The 24,345-nt window shown below is 38.5% G+C and overlaps 1 protein-coding gene across 4 annotated transcripts in view; it reads left to right on the forward strand.

Moving 5' to 3' along the window:
- The window catches only part of LOC129726057 (fibrillin-1), a 238,438-nt gene that overhangs the window by 24,236 nt on the left and 189,857 nt on the right, over positions 1 to 24,345 (forward strand). For all 4 annotated transcript variants that reach the window (XM_055682623.1, XM_055682624.1, XM_055682625.1 and 1 more), the window contains exon 2: positions 19,601 to 19,822. In XM_055682623.1, the coding sequence (XP_055538598.1) occupies positions 19,601 to 19,822 (222 nt within the window). The remainder of the gene's footprint in view (positions 1 to 19,600; positions 19,823 to 24,345) is intronic.

The following is a 24,345-nucleotide window of genomic DNA, read 5'->3' on the forward strand; positions in this document are numbered from 1 at the left end:
TTTATGTTGAAAAATTGTGCTTGTTTTTAATGAACTGTGCAAACACTTCCCAAAGCTGGCCAAAATACCTCCGTTACCCTAGATGTTTATGATGCAGACTGGCTGGATAAGATGTTTCCCGATGGAAGGTCTCGCATGAATGAATTAATCTGGCGAGTGGTCGACTATAGGAAAGGGGTCCACTGTAGGTTAATTTACCCTATATTGATCTACCGTAAACCACCACATTTCATTTGCCAAAGATCTTGAAAATTCGACCGAAAACTCGCAGAGTATTTGGCTGAGTTTATCGAAAAATCCTACGATGTCTTACAAGGGAGGCAGTGCGGGTTGAAAAGTGGAAAAATATGCTTACGTAATTATTGAACGGGCCCTAATAAAAACCCTAGCATAAACATTAAACTTTTAATTTCAAAACAAGAGTAGAATTCTTCTTTTATTTATGTATTCGTGGAAACTTGTAGTTATGAAAAAAAAATTAAATAAAACGATAAAGAACTATAAGGTTAATTTTTGACGTAGAATGACGTCTCGAGGCAACATTCTGGGATAAGAGTAAAAATATCGTGAGTGTCACGAAAATTGTCAAATTTCAAATGTTGATTACTCAGTCCTTATTCTTGCAGTGGGTGCTTCAAAAATAAGTTACCTGAATTGTAAATTTTTGGATCAACTATTACTGCCGGTACCCGGATAAATGTCCCATAATGAAAAATAACATGTTGAGAAAACGGCGATTTAATATTATCCGTAAATTTTCTGATTTCCAGCTATTACATCCAAAACCAATGACCAGAACGGTTTCATGGCACCACAAGTTCAACGTTGAGAACAACAAACAATGGGTGGAATTGGCTTTACGTTATATAACCTGAAAAAAAAAAACAATATGGGACGAAATATACGGGTACATTTCAAAAGTACTCGCATATTTTGCCCCATCCCATATAACTTCAACCAGCAACCAGCAGTATCACCGGCAACGTAGATTGTACTACAGAAAAACAACATTAGTCTAGTTAATTGAATGACATACTTCTATATGCCTAAAGTTATCCGATATACACTAATCTGGAGCAAGATTATATGTTCTCACTCAGTATGTATCGCTATGCAGTGGGACTGTAATGCGGGTACTTTCAATATGGGACAAAAACAACTTGGTATTTTTTTCATATTTTTCCATACAAAAGTATCAATTTTAGATTTTTTTCGGAAAATATGATAAGAATTAAGTCGATTCCCGATGATAACTCAAAAGTGACAAAAATCAGTATGGGACAGTTATGCGGGTACCGGCAGTATTGTACTATTGAAAAATATAGAGTCTGGTTTTGAACACATATTTCGTCCAATCAGAATCGAAAATGAGGCAAAAAAATAGCGTCCAATATAAATATTTTCAGAACAAGAATGATGCCCAGATACTCCAACTCCCAGATCTAAACTCCAGACGCTATTTAGAAGTTCAAGATGGTGACTTATGGTGGTTGTGAAATAGACGAAAAATGACAAAATTCTACCTATTAGGTATAAGTACTTCCGGAATCGGGATGATGTCAAGAGACCTGAAGTCGACTCCAGATGCAGTTTTGAAACCCATGGTATCAAGAGGTTATAAATCGACCCAAGTTATCATTTTAAATCTCTTGAGGGCCCCCACATTATTTTCAGGAAGTTGTTTTTTATTGTTGGGTAAACGTTATTACTGATGTGAACATATTAATACAAAATAAACTATCATTACCTTAGCATTAGAGAGAGCTAAATGTGGAATATCTTATTTAGATTTAACCACTTCAGACCATCATTTCGATTAATTCCAATCGACTGTAATATCTAATATATTGCAAGAACTACATTGCCATAAGACAGACTGTCGTATTTCTATAATAACCTAATAATAAAAAACTTATTGCGATGACGTTAAATGATTCTAGTGACCATTTCATATCATGAAGCTCACAATGATAAACTGTCTAAACGTACCCGTTTTCGAGAGATTTAAAATTTAGTTTATATAATAGTAGTTTTAATATAATTGTTATATCAAAACTTTATTTTAGAAGAATAAATATCCCAGCTCCCTCAATATCCCAGCTCCCGGTTTTCTAAATCTGGATTTACTTGATATAAACACGCACTGTATAAATTGGTTGTGTTCGTCTTATTTTCACAACCTTCTAAAAACAGGGTTCGCCGGTGAGTGCTGCATATTCAATTTCAACAGGGCTAGTATTAAAATGTTCGATTATGGTACAAATACCACAAAAGATCAACACAATGGTCGCAGTGGTCCAAATCTTACAAAAATACTACAAGGTATACAGCAATGAAATGTAACAGTATGAAATGGTGACGTGGGACTAAACACTGTATTTAGGGGATTTTTTGTTACAAAATATACAGAGTCGGCAGACAGAATCAATGTGTTTATTTTCAGCCTCCCCTGGAAATCAATTTTTGGAATATATTCAACAACAGTCGAAGGAATATCATTTATATTTGGCGATATTATGCCTTTAGTATTTTTTTTTTGTGCAAAAAAATATGTATTTAACAAGGCACAAGCATATTGTGCTTGTTGAAAAAGCACCAAGAATTTCTCAAAATGCGTCAAAGTCAGAATTATCTCTATATCCTCAAAAACCAAATCCAATAATGCTTACGTTATCATAATGAATGGTTTTGTCTTATTTAACTCTAACTAAATCAAATCTATAGTATGGATATTACTTTCAAATAATATAGAAGCCCTTACAAAGGTTCATCAATTGGAAAACATAAGAAAATATTTTGAACAAAATTCCTAACAAGTTCCAGCAAAAAATCGTAGAAATCCACGATTACATTTTTATTTTTTGCTTGACAATTTTTTCATTTGCCTGCAACTACATTCGCTGTATTACGAAGACAGGAAATATACGTTTATTATGGTAAAGCTTAGAATAATAATATATCATCTAACAATTTTGAAATATAAAAAGAGATTCTGTACGAATCTTACTAAATAAACTAAAAAATCACAAGCATTCACAGGTTCTTACTCTTCTATAAATGTATATATTTAGGAATTTACTCTTTCGATACTATCCGGTCACGATTATTTAGTGAATATCGAAGATAAAATTAAAAAAATATCCGTTGCAAAAATTTACAATTCTTGTTGAGTAATTCATTGCAATCATATTTATGAAATGAACTTTCAATCACCATCAACAGCAGCATTGTAGTTTTTCCTCAATTGCATACGAATAGAAATGTACGAACAAAAGTGTACCACTGCAATACATCATATCATATTTATGAAATAAACTTTCAATCACCATCAACAGCAGCATTGTAGTTTTTCCTCAATTGCATACGAATAGAAATGTACGAACAAAAGTGTACCACTGCAATAGTACTGCTGCAGTACGAATAGAAGAGTACCAATGCAATCATAGACGACGAGAGACCTGCGGTTCTATACTCCACTGGTACTGTTGCTTTTACTGGCATGTTTTCTTTCAATACATCAGTTTTTATTAGGTTCTACAGTACCTAACACGCAGGTTTAGAGATTGTTCAAGGATGGGTATTGTTTCGAACTTTTAGGAAAACTTTTACCTTCGAGACATCATATTAGTCTAAGCTCATGGAAGCAAAAATAAATTGACCTATTGGGACGGGGAGACTCTGTCAATTTTTATTTCGAAATTGATACAGGGAATATCACAGGAAACGGATGGTGTCCATTCACGTCGTCTGTGCTAGGAATGCTCGCATGTAATTGGTTCATTATTCGCGTAAATTTGTTATTGAAATTATTATCAATTTTACCGCTTAGCAATGAAATTAGAGTGATAATTAACACATTACAAAATTTTTATACATTTTATCTATCCAACAACATATTGGTTATTGTTATCCATCATGTGGTTATGCTGTTATTAGCGTTTGAAATCTGACGCAACATTTGCCCGTTTCATTTCCAATTTTACAGAATGCATCCCAGTATAGTAAACAAAGACGTGTCCCACGTCAAAATAGCGCGTTGGATTGGTATCATGCTCTTAGTGATAAATTTTCAACATTGTTATGTGTAGCTAGAAAAAAAAAACACTCAAAAAAGTTCAGAATGAAAATATCAAAATACTCAAACGTGCATAACTTTTTTGTTTTTTATTTTACCATCATCAAATTTTGACAGATAGTAGTACATATTGTCATCTTTAATGTGTAAAAAAAAAGATTTTTTAAAAAGGTACTTTTTGAGATATTTTTTATTTTGTTACAATTTAGAAAATTTGGCACATAATTTTTTTTTACAGTGCTTATATTTTTTCTAGAACCGCCATTTAATAACCTACAACTTTGCTGAAGACACCATTTCAATCAAACAAGTCGTTTTTCTGATATGAGCAATTCGCGCTGAGACCGGCCCACTATTAACGTGATGGTATTGAAAACGATTCAAGTTATGTTTTTTTGGAAGCCCATGTTGAACAAGTAAAGAAACTGCATCAAAACTTTTTTTTAAATTTTTCGTTTTCCTTCTACACTTGGCTCACCAAATCTGATAAAACTCTTGAATTTCTTTATGAAATTACCTAAACCAAAAAAAGATAAGGCCTTCTTTTGCAAATATCAAAGTAGGTAGTCGCCATTTTGGATATAGCCGCGATTTTTAAATGGGTGCCCACCTACCTACCTCAAATTTCATTATTCCATCCGAAAGATCATGCTTTATTACATAAAATAAGTGAAAATTATTGCCTCCCCAGCTGGTCTTGAGGTACAAAGCTGGCCGAACAAGCCAGTCGTCGTAGGTGCGAGGCTTGACTCGGGAAAGACTGATAGTGTCAGTAGGATCGTAGCGCTAGCCCCGCAATTGTCCTGTACACTTAACGGGTGGCTGCGAAGTCTGTGTATAGTAAACAAAAGGTCAAGTTTCGAATAGCACCAAGGCTTTGCTTTTTTAAGTGAAGATTAGAGATGTATGTTGTCTAAAACATGGATAATATTAAATTTACCAAAACATGTTCGACTCGACCGTTTGGTTTTTCGTTAAATCTTACCTCACCGAAAATGCTGTAACACATGATATTCTTCATAGAATACACTGAAATCTGTTTTTACGCGACTTTTTTTAAGTGATTTTATTTTACACGATTTTTTTACGCGATTTCCTTGAAATTACGCGATATGTAACATGGGAAATTTTGTTTATGAGCCAAGATGTAACACACACAAACATACACACACATACACTACATACACACATACACACACTTTAGGCCCAAACACACACACGGCGTAATGACGCCTTCTCCATACAAAGTAGAAGGCGGGAGAGCGATCAATGCGCCGTGTGTGTATTTAGGCCTTTACCACATAGCGAAAGATTTTGTAACGACGCGATCGTTTTTTACGCGATTTGCTCCTAATTACGCGATTTGTTCAAAATTACGCGATTTTTTTTACGCGAATCTTTTTTTGCGCGCACGCATCAATCGCGTAAAAAAGAGAATCTAGTGTATTTCCAACCAACCCATCATAAGAAAATAGACGGAAAAGATATTCAATTGAAAATCGTCAGGCGATTGTGACACTGTTAACTTTCGCTTTCAAATAAAGATCATTTGTTTCAATTTGACACGCCATTTTTTTTTCAAGTGAACCGATGAAGATGAATCCTATAGAGCAAGATCGCGCGAAATGACCTATGGTCGAATATCGACCATTTTTGATTTGAATGAAACTTTGCACACGTATTTGGCTTAGAAAACTGAGCATTTTTCACAGATGGAGAGATTTTTTACACCCATGAGTTACATTCTGAAAGGGCGTATGCCTTTTGGCATAGGTTTTATTCGAAGCATTGTAGCCCAGAAACCGTTGGTTGTATAGAAACATTGTCTGAAAATGAGTTGTAGGGAATTGAAAATGCACCATAAAAATATGCACTGTACAAAAAAAAATTTTTTTGACCAAAAAAAAAATTAAAAAAAAACATTAAATTTCAATTTAAAAAAAGAGTTGAATACTTTTTTATTTTTTTTTAAAGAATCTTGACGTTAATACGCAACTTTTAAAAAAAATTCGAGAATGGAGAAATGAAAAATAATTTTTTTATGGTAGATTAATTTTTTTATGAAAATTCTAATTCAAACATTTTTCAAAATATTTGTATTCTGATGATGCAGAGAGTCATTTTGAATCAAAAAGCTCTTGATGGTAAACATTCTAAAGGCATCGGTTTTCGAGTTATTTTAAATTTAAGCTCAATAAATTATTAATATTTCGGAAAATACACGTTTTTTCTTAATTTGTCCATGGTTCTCTAGCAAAAACCATACATTCATTGGAACGCTTGATCAAAAATATATAATTCATTCTTTGACAGCAAAACGATTGGATAAATAACTCAAGCGCTAAACCTTAGCCTATCTACACGTTCTCCCTTGCCGAATGTTTTATAAAAAATATGTTTGTCGTGCAACACTACCTACTTGTTTACTAATAATAACTGTTTGTAAAGTACGCAACCAATAACTACTGGGTTACCTATTATATCTGTTTTCGTTTATAAATACGATTGCACTACTCCAGATGTGTTAGTAACAGTTTGCATTTTGTGAAGATGAATAAAGTGAAAATGGAATACACTTCATTCTGTGCCGAACACGCATCAGTACTGGACGTGTTTGGTGATCGGTCCGATAGAGTATAAAACAAAAGACGTGTGAACAAGTGTTGGCATTGTTTGCCTGGTCGAGTGAAATAAATCCGGGTTCAAGGTCGTTCCTTTGTGCAACTGTTTCGCATCGTGACTGCCAGCTGGTGCGTAAGCCGATTTGGCTGCTGGCTGGATTGTGCTACAGCAGTGGACGAGACACAAACGAGGAAAAAGAAGAAGCCATCAGTGTCAGCGAGTCGTATCGCTGTGTGGAGTGATCTCACACCTGGCTCGCTGCTGGTGGCTGTTTGGTGCTTCTGTATTGGTGCTGCTGGCTGTAACGGCTGCTACTTCGAACGATCGGACAACCAACCTTACTGGAAGGGAGAAATAAAAAGGTACGTGTTCTTGTCAGCGCTAGTGCGCTAAACATAGCGCGATGGATGTAGATCCCTCGCCTCCCGCGCCACCATCCCCGAACCCCTCTGACCCTGACCCTTCTGTTACCCCCTCCCCTGTTCATTCTTCAGTCCCCCCTCGCCCCAGGCTTTACCCAGACGGAGCCCAGGGCAGCTATACTGTTTATTTTCGGCCAAAGGCAGGACCGAAATCGAAAAAGTTGAACCTCTTGCAGATTTCTAAAGACCTGACGAAGGAGTACAAGGGCGTGACCGAAATTTCCAAGGTCCGGCCTAACAAGCTCCGTGTCGTGGTCGGTAACCTGAAAGAGGCCAACGATATAGCTTGCTCTGAGCTCTTCACACGCGAGTATCGCGTTTACATACCCGCACGAGACGTGGAGATCGACGGTGTCATAACCGATTCGAGTCTGTCCGTCGAGTGTATACTGCAAAGTGCCAAAGGGTGCTTTAAGAACAAAACGTGTCCCGAAGTAAAGGTGCTCGACTGCAAGCAATTGCGGTCAGCATCGATCATCGGTGGCAAAACAGTATACACTCCGTCAGACTCGTTTCGAGTTACGTTCGCCGGGTCTGCACTACCAAGCCACGTCTCGATCCACCGGGTTCGTCTCCCTGTGAGGCTCTACGTGCCCCGCGTCATGAGCTGCCTGAATTGCAAGCAGTTAGGCCATACAGCCGCCTACTGCTGCAATAAGGCACGTTGTGGCAAGTGTGGGGAGTCTCATGCGGAAGATTCTTGCAGTGTTAACGCTGAAAAGTGTATTCACTGCGGAGAAAATCTGCATGAGCTCTCGACATGTGCGGTGTACATGCAGCGCAGGGATAAAATAAAACGGTCTCTCAAAGAGCGTTCAAAGCGTTCCTACGCTGACATGCTGAAGAAGACCGTTACCACTTCTCCCGTTACTTCGAACCCCTTCGATCTGTTGCCCTCTGAGGAAACCGATTCTGACGATTCACCAGCGGGAGCATCTTACGCCAATCCTGGGGAGTCTAGAAAGAGGAAAAATATTTCCTCTCCTAAACTTCCCAGAAAAGGTCCTAAGATTTCTCAAAGTGAAATGAAAGTTACAAACAAACCAAACAGTGCTGCGGAAAAACCGAAGCAAACTCCTCCTGGGCTGGCAAATTTAAAGTCCCAGAAGGAGTTCCCAGCACTGCCAGGAACATCTAAAACCCCAGTTGCTCCTTTTACACTCCCAGTTGATGAAACAAACTCTGGATTAGTGAAATTTTCTGACATAGTGGACTGGATTTTTGAAACTTTCAATGTACCCGATCCAATTAAAATTTTTCTTACAGCATTCCTCCCAACAGTTAGATCATTTTTGAAGCAGTTGACTGCCCAATGGCCTCTCCTTGCAGCGATTGTATCCTTCGATGCCTAATTCAACTGCGTATATGAAGGATTCTATCTCTGTCTTACAGTGGAATTGTAGAAGTATTTTACCAAAAATTGATTCGTTTAAAGTTTTGATAAATAAAAACAAATGCGATGCATTTTCCCTTTGTGAAACTTGGCTTACTTCAAATATTGATCTCAACTTCCATGATTTTAATATTATTCGCCTTGATCGAGACACCCCATATGGAGGAGTACTTTTAGGGATTAAAAAGTGCTATTCTTTCTATCGTATTAACCTCCCCTCGATTCCAGGCATCGAAGTTGTCGCATGTCAAATGACAATACAAGGTAAAGAGCTTTGTATTGCCTCAATATATATTCCCCCCAGAGCACAGGTTGGGCAACGGCTGCTCTTTGATTTAATAGAACTTCTTCCCTCGCCACGTTTGATTTTGGGAGACTTCAACTCTCATGGCGTGGCTTGGGGTTCCCCATACAATGATAACCGCTCCTCTTTAATCTATAACCTTTGCGATGACTTCGACATGACTATTTTAAACAACGGTGAAATGACACGTATCCCGAAACCTCCAGCGCGCCCAAGCGCTTTGGATCTATCCTTATGTTCGACGTCGCTACGGTTGGATTGCACATGGAAGGTAATCCTTGATCCTCACGGTAGCGACCATCTGCCTATTCTTATTTCAATTACTAACGGGTCAACTCGCATGCGACCAATTGACATTCCGTATGACCTCACACGAAATGTCGATTGGAAGTTATACGAGGAAATGATTTCAAAAGCGGTCGAGTCGATTCAACATCATTCACCACTTGAAGAATACAACCTCCTCGCGGGCTTGATTCTCGACGCCGCGATGCAAGCCCAAACGAAGAAATATCCCGGCGTAACGATCAAAGAACGGCCTCCCACTCCGTGGTGGGACCAAGAGTGCTCCGATGTCTACACGCAAAGATCCGACGCGTTTAAGGCCTACCAGACGGGAGGTATACCTGGCGACTATTTACGGTATTCGGAGCTTGATACCAAGCTTAAAAGCTTGGCTAAAGCAAAGAAACGTGGATATTGGCGTCGGTTCGTGAACGAGACGTCGAGGGAGACATCGATGAGCACTCTTTGGAACACAGCTCGAAGAATGCGGAATCGCGTAACGGTCAACGAAAGCGAGGAGTCTTCAAGTAGGTGGATATTTGATTTTGCCAGGAAAGTATGTCCGGACTCTGTTCCTGAGCAAAATATTGTTCGCGATGCGTCTCCGGGCCACGACGCGATAGAATCACCTTTTACGATGGCAGAACTTTCAGTTGCCCTCCTGTCCTGTAACAATAACGCGCCTGGATTAGATAGAATCAAATTCAACTTGTTGAAGAATCTACCCGGCAATGCCAAGAGGCGCTTGTTGAACTTGTTCAATAAGTTCCTGGAGCAAAACATTGTACCGCAGGATTGGAGGCAAGTGAAGGTGATCGCCATCCAAAAACCAGGGAAACCAGCTTCTAATCACAACTCTTATAGGCCGATTGCAATGCTATCCTGTATCCGGAAATTGATGGAAAAAATGATACTCCGTCGTTTAGACCACTGGGTCGAATCAAATGGTCTACTATCAGAAACTCAATTTGGCTTCCGCCGTGCCAAAGGGACGAATGATTGTCTTGCGTTGCTTTCAACAGATATTCAGCTGGCGTATGCTCGTAAAGAACAAATGGCGTCTGCGTTCTTGGACATTAAGGGGGCTTTTGATTCCGTTTCTATTGACATTCTTTCGGGTAAACTTCACCGACAAGGATTTTCTCCAATTTTGAACAATTTTTTGCACAATTTGTTGTCCGAAAAGCACATGCATTTTACGCATGGCGATTTGGCAACTTTTCGCATTAGCTACATGGGTCTTCCCCAGGGCTCATGTTTAAGCCCCCTTCTTTATAACTTTTATGTAAATGACATCGACGAATGTCTGGCAAATTCATGCACGATAAGACAACTTGCAGACGACAGTGTAATCTCTGTTACAGGAGCCAAAGCTGCCGATTTGCAAGGACCATTGCAAGATACCTTGGACAATTTGTCTGCTTGGGCTTTACAGCTAGGTATCGAATTCTCTCCGGAGAAGACTGAGATAGTAGTTTTTTCTAGGAAGCATGAACCTGCTCAGCTTCAAACACAATTAATGGGTAAAACGATTTCTCAGGTTTTGGTACACAAATATCTTGGTGTCTGGTTCGACTCTAAAGGCACCTGGGGTTGTCACGTGAGGTATCTGATGAAAAAATGTCAACAAAGAGTGAATTTTCTTCGTACAATAACCGGACAATGGTGGGGAGCCCATCCAGGAGACCTTATAAGGCTTTACCAAACAACGATATTGTCTGTTATTGAATACGGGTGTTTCTGCTTCCGCTCCGCAGCAAACACACATTTGATCAAACTGGAGCGAATACAATATCGTTGTTTGCGTATCGCCTTAGGTTGCATGCAGTCGACCCATACGATGAGTTTGGAGGTTTTAGCTGGAGTACTACCATTGAAAAACCGCTTCTGGAGCCTGTCTTCTCGTATTCTAATCAAATGTGAGGTCTTGAACCGTCCCGTGATTGAAAATTTTGAAAGGTTAATCGAACTTAATTCTCAAACCCGTTTTATGACATTGTATTTCAATCACATGTCCCAAAATATTAACCCTTCTTCGAATATTCCAAATCGTGTCGACTTATCAAATACTTCTGATTCTACTGTGTTTTTCGATACATCCATGATAGAAGAAACTCGTGGAATCCCGGATCATTTACGCGTGCAGCAGATCCCTAAAATTTTTTCCAATAAATATCGAAACATCAACTGCGACAATATGTACTACACTGACGGATCACTTCTTGATGGGTCCACTGGCTTCGGTATCTTCAATAACAATTTAACCGTCTCCCATAAGCTCGATAATCCTGCTTCTGTTTACGTCGCAGAATTAGCTGCAATTCAGTACACCCTAGGGATTATCGAAAAAATGCCCACGGACCATTATTTCATCTTTACGGACAGTCTCAGTTCCATTGAGGCTCTCCGATCGATGAAAGATGTTAAGCACTCTCCGTATTTCCTGGGGAAAATACGGGAACATCTGAGTGCTTTATCCGAAAAATCTACTCAGATTACCTTAGCGTGGGTCCCTTCTCACTGCTCGATACCGGGTAATGAGAAAGCGGACTCTTTGGCTAAGGTGGGCGCAACAAACGGTGATATTTATGAAAGACCAATTGCCTTTAATGAATTTTTCGCACTTGTACGTCAGAATACGATCATCAGTTGGCAAAATGCTTGGACCAGAGGGGAATTGGGAAGGTGGTTACATTCCATAATCCCCAAAGTATCGACGAACCCGTGGTTCAAGGGGTTGGATGTAGGTCGGGATTTCATTTGCGTGATGTCCCGGCTTATGTCCAATCACTATAGATTTGACGCGCTCCTCCGTCATGTTGGGCTCGGGGAAAGTGGTATCTGTGCCTGTGGTGAAGGTTATCACGACATAGAGCATGTGGTTTGGTCATGCCCTGTACACCGTGACGCCAGGTCTAAATTAATAGCTTCCCTGCAGGCCGAGGGTAGACAGCCGGCTGTTCCTGTTCGTGATGTCTTGGCGAGCCGTGACCTATCCTACATGTCCCTTATATACGTTTTCCTGAAATCCATCCACGCCCCAGTCTAGTCCCGTTCCCCTCCGTCTACACCCAACAAAACGACAAGAACACGTTTGAACCTTAAGCACAAAACCAGCAAACAGACCCCGCACAATAGAACCAGGACCCAAGGACTACGAGCCTCTGTCCCAACTCACGACATCGTGGCTCAGCAGAACGAATCCATACATGCCATTCGACGATTATCAGACGACCATTGAACAACAAAACACTGATTGGAAATCCCATGCTAGTTTTAAGTTAGACTTAATTTCAGCTCGTAGTCGGCAGCGAGGATAAAAAATTTGCTTTAGTTTTTAAGTCATCAGATATAATTGGCGCCGTTAAACATTAAATTGTATTTGTGCCGTGTCAAATAAATGTTATGTGAAGAAAAAAAAAAAAAAAAAAAATGGAATACACCAAGCCCGAATGCTGTAAACCCTTTCCTGATCATCGGTGCTCATCAAGCTTACGCAAATTAAACGAAAACGTTATTGCAAAATTAAAAATATTGAACAGTCAAGCTCATTTTGATACGTCTTTATCAATTTGTGATTCGTGTAGTTATTTGTATGATAGTCAAGCCACCATTCATCTCTTCGTTGTTTACTATTCAGAATCTGGAACACTTAAGAATATCAGCTTCATCATAATATCGGAAGTACTCCATCATGATACTGTTGCGGTTCAGGTGTTCATTGCCAAATTAATGAGTTTGTTTGAAAACAACAATAGAGTTGAAAAAAGCGATATTAATGTCTGATGGAGCTGCCTCACAATATAAAAATAGAAAAAACTTTGCAAGTCTTTGCAAGTTTGAAGCAAAATATAACGTCGATGCAGAGTGGCATTTTTTGCGACTCTTATGGTAAAGGCCCGTGCGATGCAATTGGTGGCATATTAAAACGAATTTCAAGAAATGCAAGTTTAGCTAAAAAACATGAACATCCCATTACAAGCGCAAAAGAATTGTATGATTGTAATAAAAATTCATCAAAAATGTCATTTAGTTGGGTTTCCTATGAAGAATATGAACAAGGAGTAACAGAATGGAGCAATATTTTCAAAAAATCTATAATAATAGCTGCCACACAAAAATATTACTCTTTTGTTCCGAATTCAGAAAATAAGATACAAACGAAGCTGTTTTCAAAAGATGACGAATCATTTACTTATGATGTATATAAAATATAAGGTGAAACTAGTTCTGTAAAGTATCTATGTCATAAAAAATATGTTCCTAAGATAATAAAACTCGAAAATAAATATTTGATTCTTATATATATATATATATATATATATATATATATATATATATATATATATATATATATATATATATATATATATATATATATATATATATATATATATATATATATATATATATTTATATTACTTAGAACATCTAACTCTTTTCTTGAGAACCGCTCGTCCAATCGTTTTGTTGTCAAAGAATGAATTGTATATTTTTGATCAAGCATTCCAATGAACGTATGGTTTTTGCCGGAGAACCATGGACAAATTAAGAAAAACGTGTATTTTCCTAAATAATTATAATTTTTCGAGCTTAAATTAGAAATAACTCGAAAACCAATGCCTTTTAATATCATCAGAATATAAATATTTTGAAAAATGTTTGAAATAGAATTTTCATAAAAAAATTAATCTACCATAAGAAAATTATTTTTCATTTCGCCATCCCGAATTTTTTTAACAGTTGCGTATTAACGTCAAGTTTCTTTAAAAAAAAAAAAAAAATAAAAAAAAATTCAACTCTTTTTTTTTAAATTAAATTATTTTTAATTTTTTTTGGTCGAAAAAAATTTTTTTTGTTCAGTGTATATTTTTTTATGGTGCATTGTTAATTCCCTACAACTCATTCTCAGACAGTTTTTCCATTCAACCAACGGTTTCTGGGCCACAATGCTTCGAATAAAACCTATGTCAAAAGGCATACGCCCTTCTAGAATGTAACTCATGGGTGTAAAAAATCTCTCCACCTGTGAAAAATGCTCAGTTTGCTAAGCCAAATACGTGTGCAAAGTTTCATTCAAATCAAAAATGGTCGATTAAATTTTCGCGTATTTCCAGGCGATTTGAAATGATTTTGCTCTATACAGACTTGTTTGACAACAAAAATGTTCATCGTGATTCGATGACATTAGCCGAAAAAAATGAAATGTAAATCAAATTGTTCGAATCTAAATGACTCCTATCCATTTTTGTTTACATTCACCGCTACGTCAGAGACAATACGACCTTAGAAATCATAACTCCCTTTGGTGCCGCTTTCAAGAATATTGACCACTTTGCGAGAAAATAATAACAGTACATCGCCGTATCGCCGGTGATGGAACACAATTTGCCTTTGTTTATTGCTGCCTGCAGAACCTTTCCAGTTTTATTAACTCATCTAAAACAAATCAAGAAAATCTTCATGTGGACATAAGGAGCAGGCCAGCAATATAAAAATGAATGAGATTTCGCGAATATTTCCTTCATCAAAAAGGACTTTGATATACACATTGACCGGCATTTCCATGCCAGCTGCCATGGAAAATATGCTTGCGATGGGGTTAGAGGAACAATCAAACGTGAAAGCATATAGGTACAGTTTTTAATTATTTATTAAATCGTGTTTATTTTACGAAATCGAACTCATTGATTGTTTTGTATCAAATACACATCAATCTATATCACTTAGGTAAGGTTCGAGACAAACTGGTTACCGATGCTAAATCGTTTTTTGTTGGCCCTGTTACATCAGTCAAATGTTATGCAATTCGAGTTCGTGTGTGATCTGAATTTTGGAGAAGCTGCAGGCCAGCTAAAACCAAGAATTGAGCACGTCAAGACGATCGAGGGGACACACTCTTTTCATTCTTTCATACCGCATAGGAAATATTACCTAGAAGTAAGAGAATATTCTCTAAGTCCCAATGAAAAGACCGAATATTGAAGAGTAACAAAATAAAATATGCCAATAAAACTTCACACACTAACATAAATATGTACGTCTCTTTGTATATATGCAAAAAAAAGTCCTTTTTATCACCTTTCCAATGATGGGTTGGTTGGAAATATTCTGAAGAATATCATGTGTTACAGAATTTTCAGTGAGGTAAGATTTTACGAAAAACCAAACGGTCGAGTCGAACATGTTTTGGTTATTTTAATATTATTTTTGTTTTAATTCTAATTTTAATTTTAATTCTAGTTTCACATGTTTTATGTAAATAAGCATGATCTTTCGAATGGGATAGTAAACTTTGAGATAGGTGGATGGGCTTCAAGAGTTAGATCAGATTTCGTGAGCCAAGTTTTGAAGAAAACAAAAAAATAAAAAAAATATTTGGTTTCCAGTTTACGGGGAGTCCATCAATTCGATCAACCAAATGCAGTTTTTTTCATTATTCAACATGGGCTTCCAAAAAATTATAACTTGATTCGTTTTCAATACCATAAACAGTGGGCCGTAATTAAATTTTTATTTTCTCATCATTTTCTTCTTTCATTGCTGTTACCTCTTGCAACCTACTCACCTAGCTCCCTTCAATTTTTTATCTCTGTTCCTATTTGTCTTCTACTTCTCCTTCTCTTGTTGTTTGCTGGTTTTGTATAGTATTTTTCACAAATATTTTATTTTATTTATCATATCTCTTTTTCATTTTTTTTTCTCGCGAATGACCCTTCTACATTTCTATTTTCTACTCATTTTGCTTTTGGTTTTCTTTTCTTCTCGCATATTTCTCATTTTCCCTTAATTTCGCAGGAATTCCCGTTTTCTTTTACCTACCTAAGCCTAATTTTCCATTCACTTTCCCGTTCCTTATTCTTATATCTTTTTCTCATTCAAGATCCTGTTTTCACTTTTCATTATTTTATCTTATGTCCTTTAACATTCTACATTTTTATTTTACTCTCTTTTTTTCTTAATTCCATAATCGTTTTCCATCTCTCATTTATCTTTCTCTCATCGCATATAACTCATGTTTTCGTTCTATATTTTTATTTATTAATATTAATTTTTGAAGGACATCATTTTCTGATTTTCATTTCTGTTCTCCTCTTCTATTCCGATCCGAGTGGTTGTTGTTGTTTCCAAATGCAAATTTATTCGAAAATGTTGGTTCTAAAGTTTGCGTATTTTCAAGTCCTTTTGGCTGAAAACGATCAGCGAAGGAGTAAACCATACTGAACCGGTCGATAATGGATGCGATCTCACGAAACTTTCTAAGCACACAAACTAAATATTTAGTTGAAAATATTCCTGATATTTTTGTTTTTTCTGCTGATTCGTTGTTTCGACTTAGTATGGGAAAAATTGGCGCAATCCTCACATACCGACAAATGTCCTGCTGTGACCACAATCGTATTCCCATCCCACACAGACACGCGGAACAAGCATAAATCGTGCTTTGCACTGACTGCAATTTCCGACAGTCAGTTGTTTTAATTCGTAGCATATAGTCCTGGACACGAATGTATGTTACCTGAGTCAGGACGGAAGCAATAGAGCGTATGTCAGATGCAACTCAATCGTGTAGCTCCGACCATGGGCGCAACTACGGGGGGGCTAGGGGGGGCTTCAGCCCCCCTCTAAAAAGTGTTTAGCCCCTCCTAGAATTTCCCAGAGAATGATTGTATTCAATATAAATACATTCCATACCACTTATCAGAGCATCAAAATCAACACAAATTGAGATATCGTCATTCATTGGCTAAGAACTAGTTCTGCACCCAGAATCATCGATTCTCAAACCTAGCTCTCTTACTCATCTTATCAGTCAGACAAGAGCTGTAGTAACTCGTGCTGTGTCAAGAAGTTGTCGCCATTTTACTCGGTTTTGGGCTGTGTTTCACCAGTTCCCCAGATGTCTCACCACTCGCAGGTCTCTTTCGATCTGGTCGAGCCATCATACACGCTGCGCCTTTTACTTTCTGGTGCCGGTAGGGTTTGCTGAAGAGAAGTGATTTCACAGAGTTGTCGTCCGGCATCCTTACGACGTGACCGGTCCACCGCAACCTATTGTCTTTCGCCAGGTGCTCAATGGGGTTCTCTCCAAACAGCGCTTGTAGCTAATGGTTCATGCGCTGTCGCGCCGTTATCCGTCGTCCGTTTGTACTCCATCGCAAATAGTCCACGGCACCTTCCGTTCGAAAACACCAAGAGGACTTTCGTAGAGGACTACCGGGTATATCAGGGTTTTGTAGTTTTTTGTATCGAAGTGGTCATGTCCGATCAGCACTGTGATTGGTGCGTACGTATGTAATGTCTGAGAAGAACAGTCCGTCGATGAGAACGTGGTCAATTGTTTTGCTGTACGTTGGTCGAGGAAAGAAGAGACTTTGGACTGCCAGCCCGCGGGAAGATGCGAAGTTGGTGCTAGCTGACCGTTGTCGTTCGTCACGGTGTGCAAGCTGTGCGGGCCGATCACCGGCTTATATAAGTCTTTCCTTCCGTTCATGTTCCCAATGATGATCTTGATGTCTCTACGCGAGCAGCTATCGTAAAGTTTCTCCAGCTGTGCGTAGAACGTTTCTTTCTCTGCATCAGGTCTTCCTTCGTGAGGGCAGTGCACATTGGGGATAGTGTAGTTGTAGAACCAGCCTTTTATTCTCAACAAACACAACCTGTCGCTGATTGCCTGCCACTTCATCACACGACTCTGCATCCTGCCCAGCACTATAGAACCGCTACCAAGCTCATTGGTTGTGCCACCGCTTTGGTGGTACTGTGCCTTGCGGTCACAAACCCACCGTACCTTCTCTTCTTTCAGGCAAAGCTTCTGGAGCGCAACGATGTCGAAGTGGCGGGATTCTAGCTGATCCAGCAGAATTCAGTCGACATCCGGGGCGTTGAGCGATCTACTGTTACATGTACTGGGTCGGCTGGGTCGGCTGAGTGATTGCCTATTGTTCCGGTTCGTTTTGAATCTTTGATTCTTCGTAGTATGTTTATTTTAGTATGCTGCCTTACTAGGGCTGCGATGCCTAGTCCCGCGACAGGGCTGCCGCCATAGGTGTAGCTGGCGAGACACCGCATTTCATAGTTCAGCCGTTCGGTCCGGATCAGTCGCTGTTTGAGCCGCCCCTAGTCTGTGGGGTTCAGACAAGCTGCTCTCTAAGGAGAACAACTACCCCTTTCCTGTCAGCATACTACCAAGTTCCCACCGGTTCACCGGTTTTCCCTTGGTTGCTCGTATCCCAGTCGGTAACACGTGGAGGTAGGCAAAAAAGCACTGCTCAGCCATTTACAAAACAAGGCTCTCCCCAATATCAAATCAGTGTTGCTGAAAGAGGTTGGCGTTGACGCTGTGTTCAAGATATTCAGTACATCTTCGGAGATTCTATCTTGAAGTGATTTTTTCTGCTGTTACGACACTATTTTAAGCGTTTTTAAATAAGCATATTAAAACTCCTTTTTCTGTTCTTTAAAATTACATGCATGAAAACTAGCCCCCCCCTAGAAATTTTCCTTAGTTGCGCCCATGGTTCCGACAAAGAAGTTTAATTATAATAACTCTAGCTAGACAATTTCTAGGTAGCATGGAATAACTGCAAATCAGCTGATAGTAGCCGATCGGAGTATGACCGAAGCACCGCCCCGGAAAATTTAAAGTGCTTCATGCTTTGCTGCCTATAACAGCCCCCCTCCCCCTCGATAGGAAACAAAAAATATCTGGAATATTTATTGTTATTGGATTGGGTTCGAGAGTTTCATTTCTACTTGCAGTGGAATTTTTTTTATTCCGCTGTCGTGTCGAAACACATTGTCATCCGATCGCGCTCGGATGGACCACAGTCGGTAGAGTAGCAGTATTATTTGTGGCAAAGGATTCGTTTCACTCACAAAAGCGAACCGCGCACGTGCCGAAAGGGGCAGCAGTGGAAGATTTATGGGGACGAATTGAAGCTTTGGTTCGATTCTTTGGGCTTTTGTTCGCCACCAGCTGGTTTTTTCTCTCTTACCCGCTACATCCAATGTTATAATTCGGCACGTAAAGACTAGGGGAACCAATAAAATATATACTAATTTATGAGGTTGTCACACATTTTACTGGTTGATCAGTTTTTAATGAAATTTTATCGTACGGGCCTCCGAAACGGAACGACAATGCACTATTTTTATCGTGGGAAAATGATTCATTGTATTGGAACGTGTGTCATGACCCCGCACGGAGATAGCCTGACAATCAGCGAGGCAATTTATTAGTATAGACAAACCAAACCATTCTAAGCGAGTGATTGACGTTCCATCAGATTTCACACGACTAGTTGAAATGTGGGTCCAATATCGGGAGGTTGATTTAATCATAGATCCATCTCTATATCGTTCGATTTCTGCAGCCGGCATTTATTGGGTTGATTGCAATTTCCACGCACATCAATCAAACGAATGAATCCGGTAGCAGATTAGATCACAGGTTGTGCCAAAAACACCGTCCTAATTTGCTATTCGTTTATTTTCAGCTATCGTCGGACCCGTTGATGGGCGCCAGGTCTATGAGGACTGCGAACAACCACCGGAAGTGGCACACGGAAGTGCACGGCTTACCGTGGACCAAAGTGAGGAGTTCGTAACGGCTCATTATAGCTGTGATAGAGGTTTCAGGATTGACGGTCCGGTTGACATCCGGTGCGATATCGACTCGGATGAGTGGCAGGTCAACCAGCTGCCCAAGTGTGTGGAAGGTAGGCTCCAAAGTGGAAATTGAATTCGTGTACTGTGAATAGTGATCGACAGCGGATCGGGTTGAGTTTGGTAAATTCGTCTCGAAATCTCCACGTCAATTCGCCGCATTAACGATGCGGTTGATTAGTTCAATTATTTGAATAGGTTTCAACCACTCTTGATAGAAATCTTATTTCAGCTTATTTATATTAAATTTTGAAAAAAAAAAAATCAGAGCACACCATCAAATGAGGATTCGTCTCCACGAAAATCGCTTCGCTATTTACTTACCATATTCTGGCTAAAGTTGTTTCCTCGAACCGCCTGAAGCGGAGAAATCAGTACATAATTTGGGTAAATTGAAAAATTTGCATTTTGGAATAAAGCAATCACGTTCTTCTAATGCCAGCTTATTGGTTTAAGGTTCACGGTTGTTAGTTGCGATTTATAGGCAGTGTGCTACAGTGAATTGCTATTTTAGCATTCCTACAAACTGTTGAAATCGCTTCATGATTTTATGGAAGATAGATTATAAATTTTTACGTCCACTTGTGACACTATTTTGATTATTTTCTTTCGAAAATTAGCGCACGTTTAAACGGTTCAACGGTGAGGATTTTACTCGGGGTAGTTTCCTGGTTTAATTCTGAGATCAATATAGTTAAAGAGATATAGAAGAACTGGGAACATATTATAACGGAGTGGACCGAAAGCAAACTTTGGAGGTTCGTTCCGATTTATATCACTGGTGCCGAGTGTAGCTCCATCAAAGCATTAATAGGCTATCTCAATCTAGTGATTCGAACATAATTGGATTTGGCTGAATCCAGGAATTATACCCTAAGAAAAGCTCGGAATAAGTCAGAATCGATTCCAGCAATTTATATCTCTATTTAGATAATCAAACAATCTCATGAAATTCACGGGCCCCGACAAGCAAGTAATCGAACGACGAAGGAATTCCCATTCTCCCTGCCTCCCCAAAAAAGGAATCAATAAATTAACTATCGTTATTAGATGTACTTTATTTTAAAGAGATCCATCCATCTTTCGTTCCGTGTAGTTTCCCGACGGCAAACTCGAGACCCTTTCTCAGAGGGGGCTTTGCGGATCAAATGACTGAAAGACTTCCAGAATTTCAATTCGCCGTCGATCATTCGTGATGGTGGCAGGCAGCGGCAAGCGTGAAATCGAACCACAATCATAAGTTGTTTTCTACTTTGCTTCACCTCCCAACCAAAACCGATAGCTTTTCAGCAGCGTCGCCTGGATTCTCGATGTGGGCTTGCCCTAACGAACGGGAGAATCGAATCAATAAAGCGCCCTTCACAACCTCCAACTTCTCCGTCACCCAACTTTATGTGTACGTTGCGAGATGGGTACGTATCGCAGGGGGTGAATAGAAAAACCAACAAGTCGTTTATGCCAGAGCGCAAAAAACAAATACGCCATCATACGCGAGAGAAAAAAGAAAGCGACCATCCGCATCGCAACAACTCTTTGCTGCTCCTTGGGGAAATTGAACTTTATCAGCATGATGTGGCTGTGTAAACTTCACGTTCGGAAACCGCGCTGACGGTGCTGTTGCTGCTTTTCATACAGCCAAAGCGAAAAAGGATGCTGTCGATGCCAAATGAATTGATATCCTTCCCGGGTCGAAGGTGCAGCAGAGCTTTTTTGTTTCGCTGAATTGGGACTGCGATTTCGCATGGAAACCAGTCGGAAGCGGGTTTTTGTTCAGACGGCAAGTAATTTCCTTTCGAAAATTACTTCCTACGATGGCAACGCGCAGATTTGGGATGATTGAGAGCTCACTATGAAGTTTTACAAGTCACTGTAAAATATGTGCAGCAATTACAAACTAGACAAAGAATTACTTTTCTGATTTCCATATGGAAAAACATGACGGTGATAAATGGCAAGTATGAACTGAACAAAGTAAATTAATGTCCATTTAAATTTTTTTTTTGTTTTTTCAAGAAATCTGTTAGAAATCCTTCAATAGGGAATTCTACTCATCAGAGTACAATAGGAACATAATCACAGGCAAAAAAGATCTACTTACATTTTGCGGTTATATTATATATAAACAAATGTTATTATAATTTACTGTATTGTTTGGAGACAGATACTTTGGATTGCTCTTGACTTAAAGAGTGGCTTCGTTCGCTAAATTCCAGCTGCATTAGTTTGAAACTCTGGATGAAGCCGAGGATAAAACTATGCGTAGCACTGTGAAATAAAAATGTGGTCTACTATCTTACTTAACCATCATCATAAATTTAGGAAAAGAAGCAAAATAATAAAATGCCCGTGCATCCATCGCGTGTCACTATGCGAAATAGACTAGCCTTCAGACTAGACTATGGAACGGGCTTCAGAATTAAGTCGGGCGGAACGGAACAAACTTTGGAGTACGTTCAACGCACCGGATGGAGCCTAGACTTGGTGCAGACGATGTTATATATGCGAAAAGTATTCACTCCTAACATTGTTTATTTGACACACTTGGAGTCTCGACTCTGCTATTTAATTTCGGATAAAAATGTAGGCGGTAACTCAAATGCTGCTTGTGAAAAATTTTCATACTTCAACTAATGAATAATGCTAATATTGTTCAAATTGTTGATTAAGATGCTCTGATGGGTCGTGACGATAAGGATGCCTTTGAAAGTTCTACCAGATGGAATTCCATTAGTTTCGATTAGAAGGTAGGCGGTTGAACTCCCAGTCTATTAATTCGTTTTGCGAAGTTTACTAACTACTAAGCATTTTTAGCCGTTTTACAACAAAGAACCTGCTGCACGCAAGCAAAAATTGTATATTTTGCACATGTTACTCTTCAAACAAGAGCTGCTAGGTATATTGTTATTCTCCATCATACAGTATGCAAATGGTGAAGAATTCAAAGTTACACAGACATCAGGATTTATACACTCAATATATTAGAGAAAAACACAAACATTTACTTTCTTGCAAGTGGCTGCAGGCCATGTTGAAAACACATATTCACCGTTTTATGGAAACCAAACTGATTTGAAGTTCTGCATATAAACGTTTGCTTGTCAAATGATCTGTCGTCAAATATCTTCCATTCTTTATTGGAATTGAACTTTGTACACTTACATTTTTCAGAATCAGGAGTATTTTTCTGGAATGGTTTATGAATGTTCCAATGCCAAATGATCGAAATAAATCACAAATAAATACTAAATTTTAATAAAAAAAACAGTTGAATTTTTTCAATATTTAAAATATTGCAAAGTGCAATTTCAACAATTTTACAATGTTTGTATACGAAAGATTTTGAAAGATTAATATTAGACATTTTCCAAATGAGAAAAAAAAAGTTCCTACTTGCATCTGTTTCAAAGTTATTTCGAATTTTAGCTTTGAAAATTGAAATATTAACATTATTTTTTATTAATACAATAATGAGTTGAACTTTCATTGATATTAATTTTAACTTGAAACTTGACATTGCTGCATTGAAAATTGAAATACAAAGTTCTGGATGGAAAAACGGTAAAAAAATTTAAATTAAAAGTTGACAGCTCGCCCATATACTTACTATCTTGTAGCGATTTAGAGATATTTTTATTATTCATTTAAAAATCGAAGGACAATGATGTAAAATTTAAAAATTGAAGAGTTGGTTTATTAGACACGACCGCAGAGTTAACGTAGAATACGACAGCCTGTCTTAAGTCAAGGTCATTTTTTGCAATAGGTTTGGGAACACACTTAATGGAGTTAATCAATTTAATGGTCTCTCTGCTCGAGATGACGTTTACTCTAATGTATAGCCGGCACCGGTAACGACAATGAACAATCGCAGAAGCTATGTGCAGCTATGCAATTTCACTTGCTGCCGCATCCAACAACAAAATGAAATTGAATTTTTTGGGGCTGTCTTTTATATCAAGTAACACTGAGAGAGCTTAATTTAGGCTACGAAGAGGTTATAGAAGGGGGCCAATAGTGCATTCCCGGTTAACTAGGTTTAATACGAACAATTTTTTGCAGTTTGCGGTAGCGTAGATAATTTAATAACTGATTGCTGCATATAGTAGGACTTGAGCGAAAAATTATGTGTTTCAGGCTCACTAGCTCAAACATTCTTCAATTAAATGTTAAAATACACTCAGTAAACTTTGAGGCTTAGCTGAAGTCAAAATAGAGTACACCCAACGCAAACGGGGAACATTTTATTACCTTAGGGCAATTTTTTATTACTTATTGTGTTTTCTGACTGCGCATTATACACAAAGAGTAATAAACAAAAAGTAATAAAAATTATGACGGCCACACGCTTGTATTAGAGATGGTTGGGTTTGGCATTTTTCAAACCCGTACCCGACCCGTACCCGAATTTTTTTTTTCGGTTGAAACCCGAACCCGACCCGAACCCGAAACTTTTTTTGAAGGATAGATTTTTTGTACCAGTTTAGTGTTTTTGCAGTTGCATGAAATTTAACATCATCATCTTACAAAAATGCTTATTTGATATAGTCAGGTTTCGGGTTTTCAGACCTAAACCCGA

Source organism: Wyeomyia smithii, chromosome 2 (genome assembly GCF_029784165.1).
Source record: "Wyeomyia smithii strain HCP4-BCI-WySm-NY-G18 chromosome 2, ASM2978416v1, whole genome shotgun sequence".
Lineage (NCBI taxonomy): Eukaryota > Metazoa > Arthropoda > Insecta > Diptera > Culicidae > Wyeomyia > Wyeomyia smithii.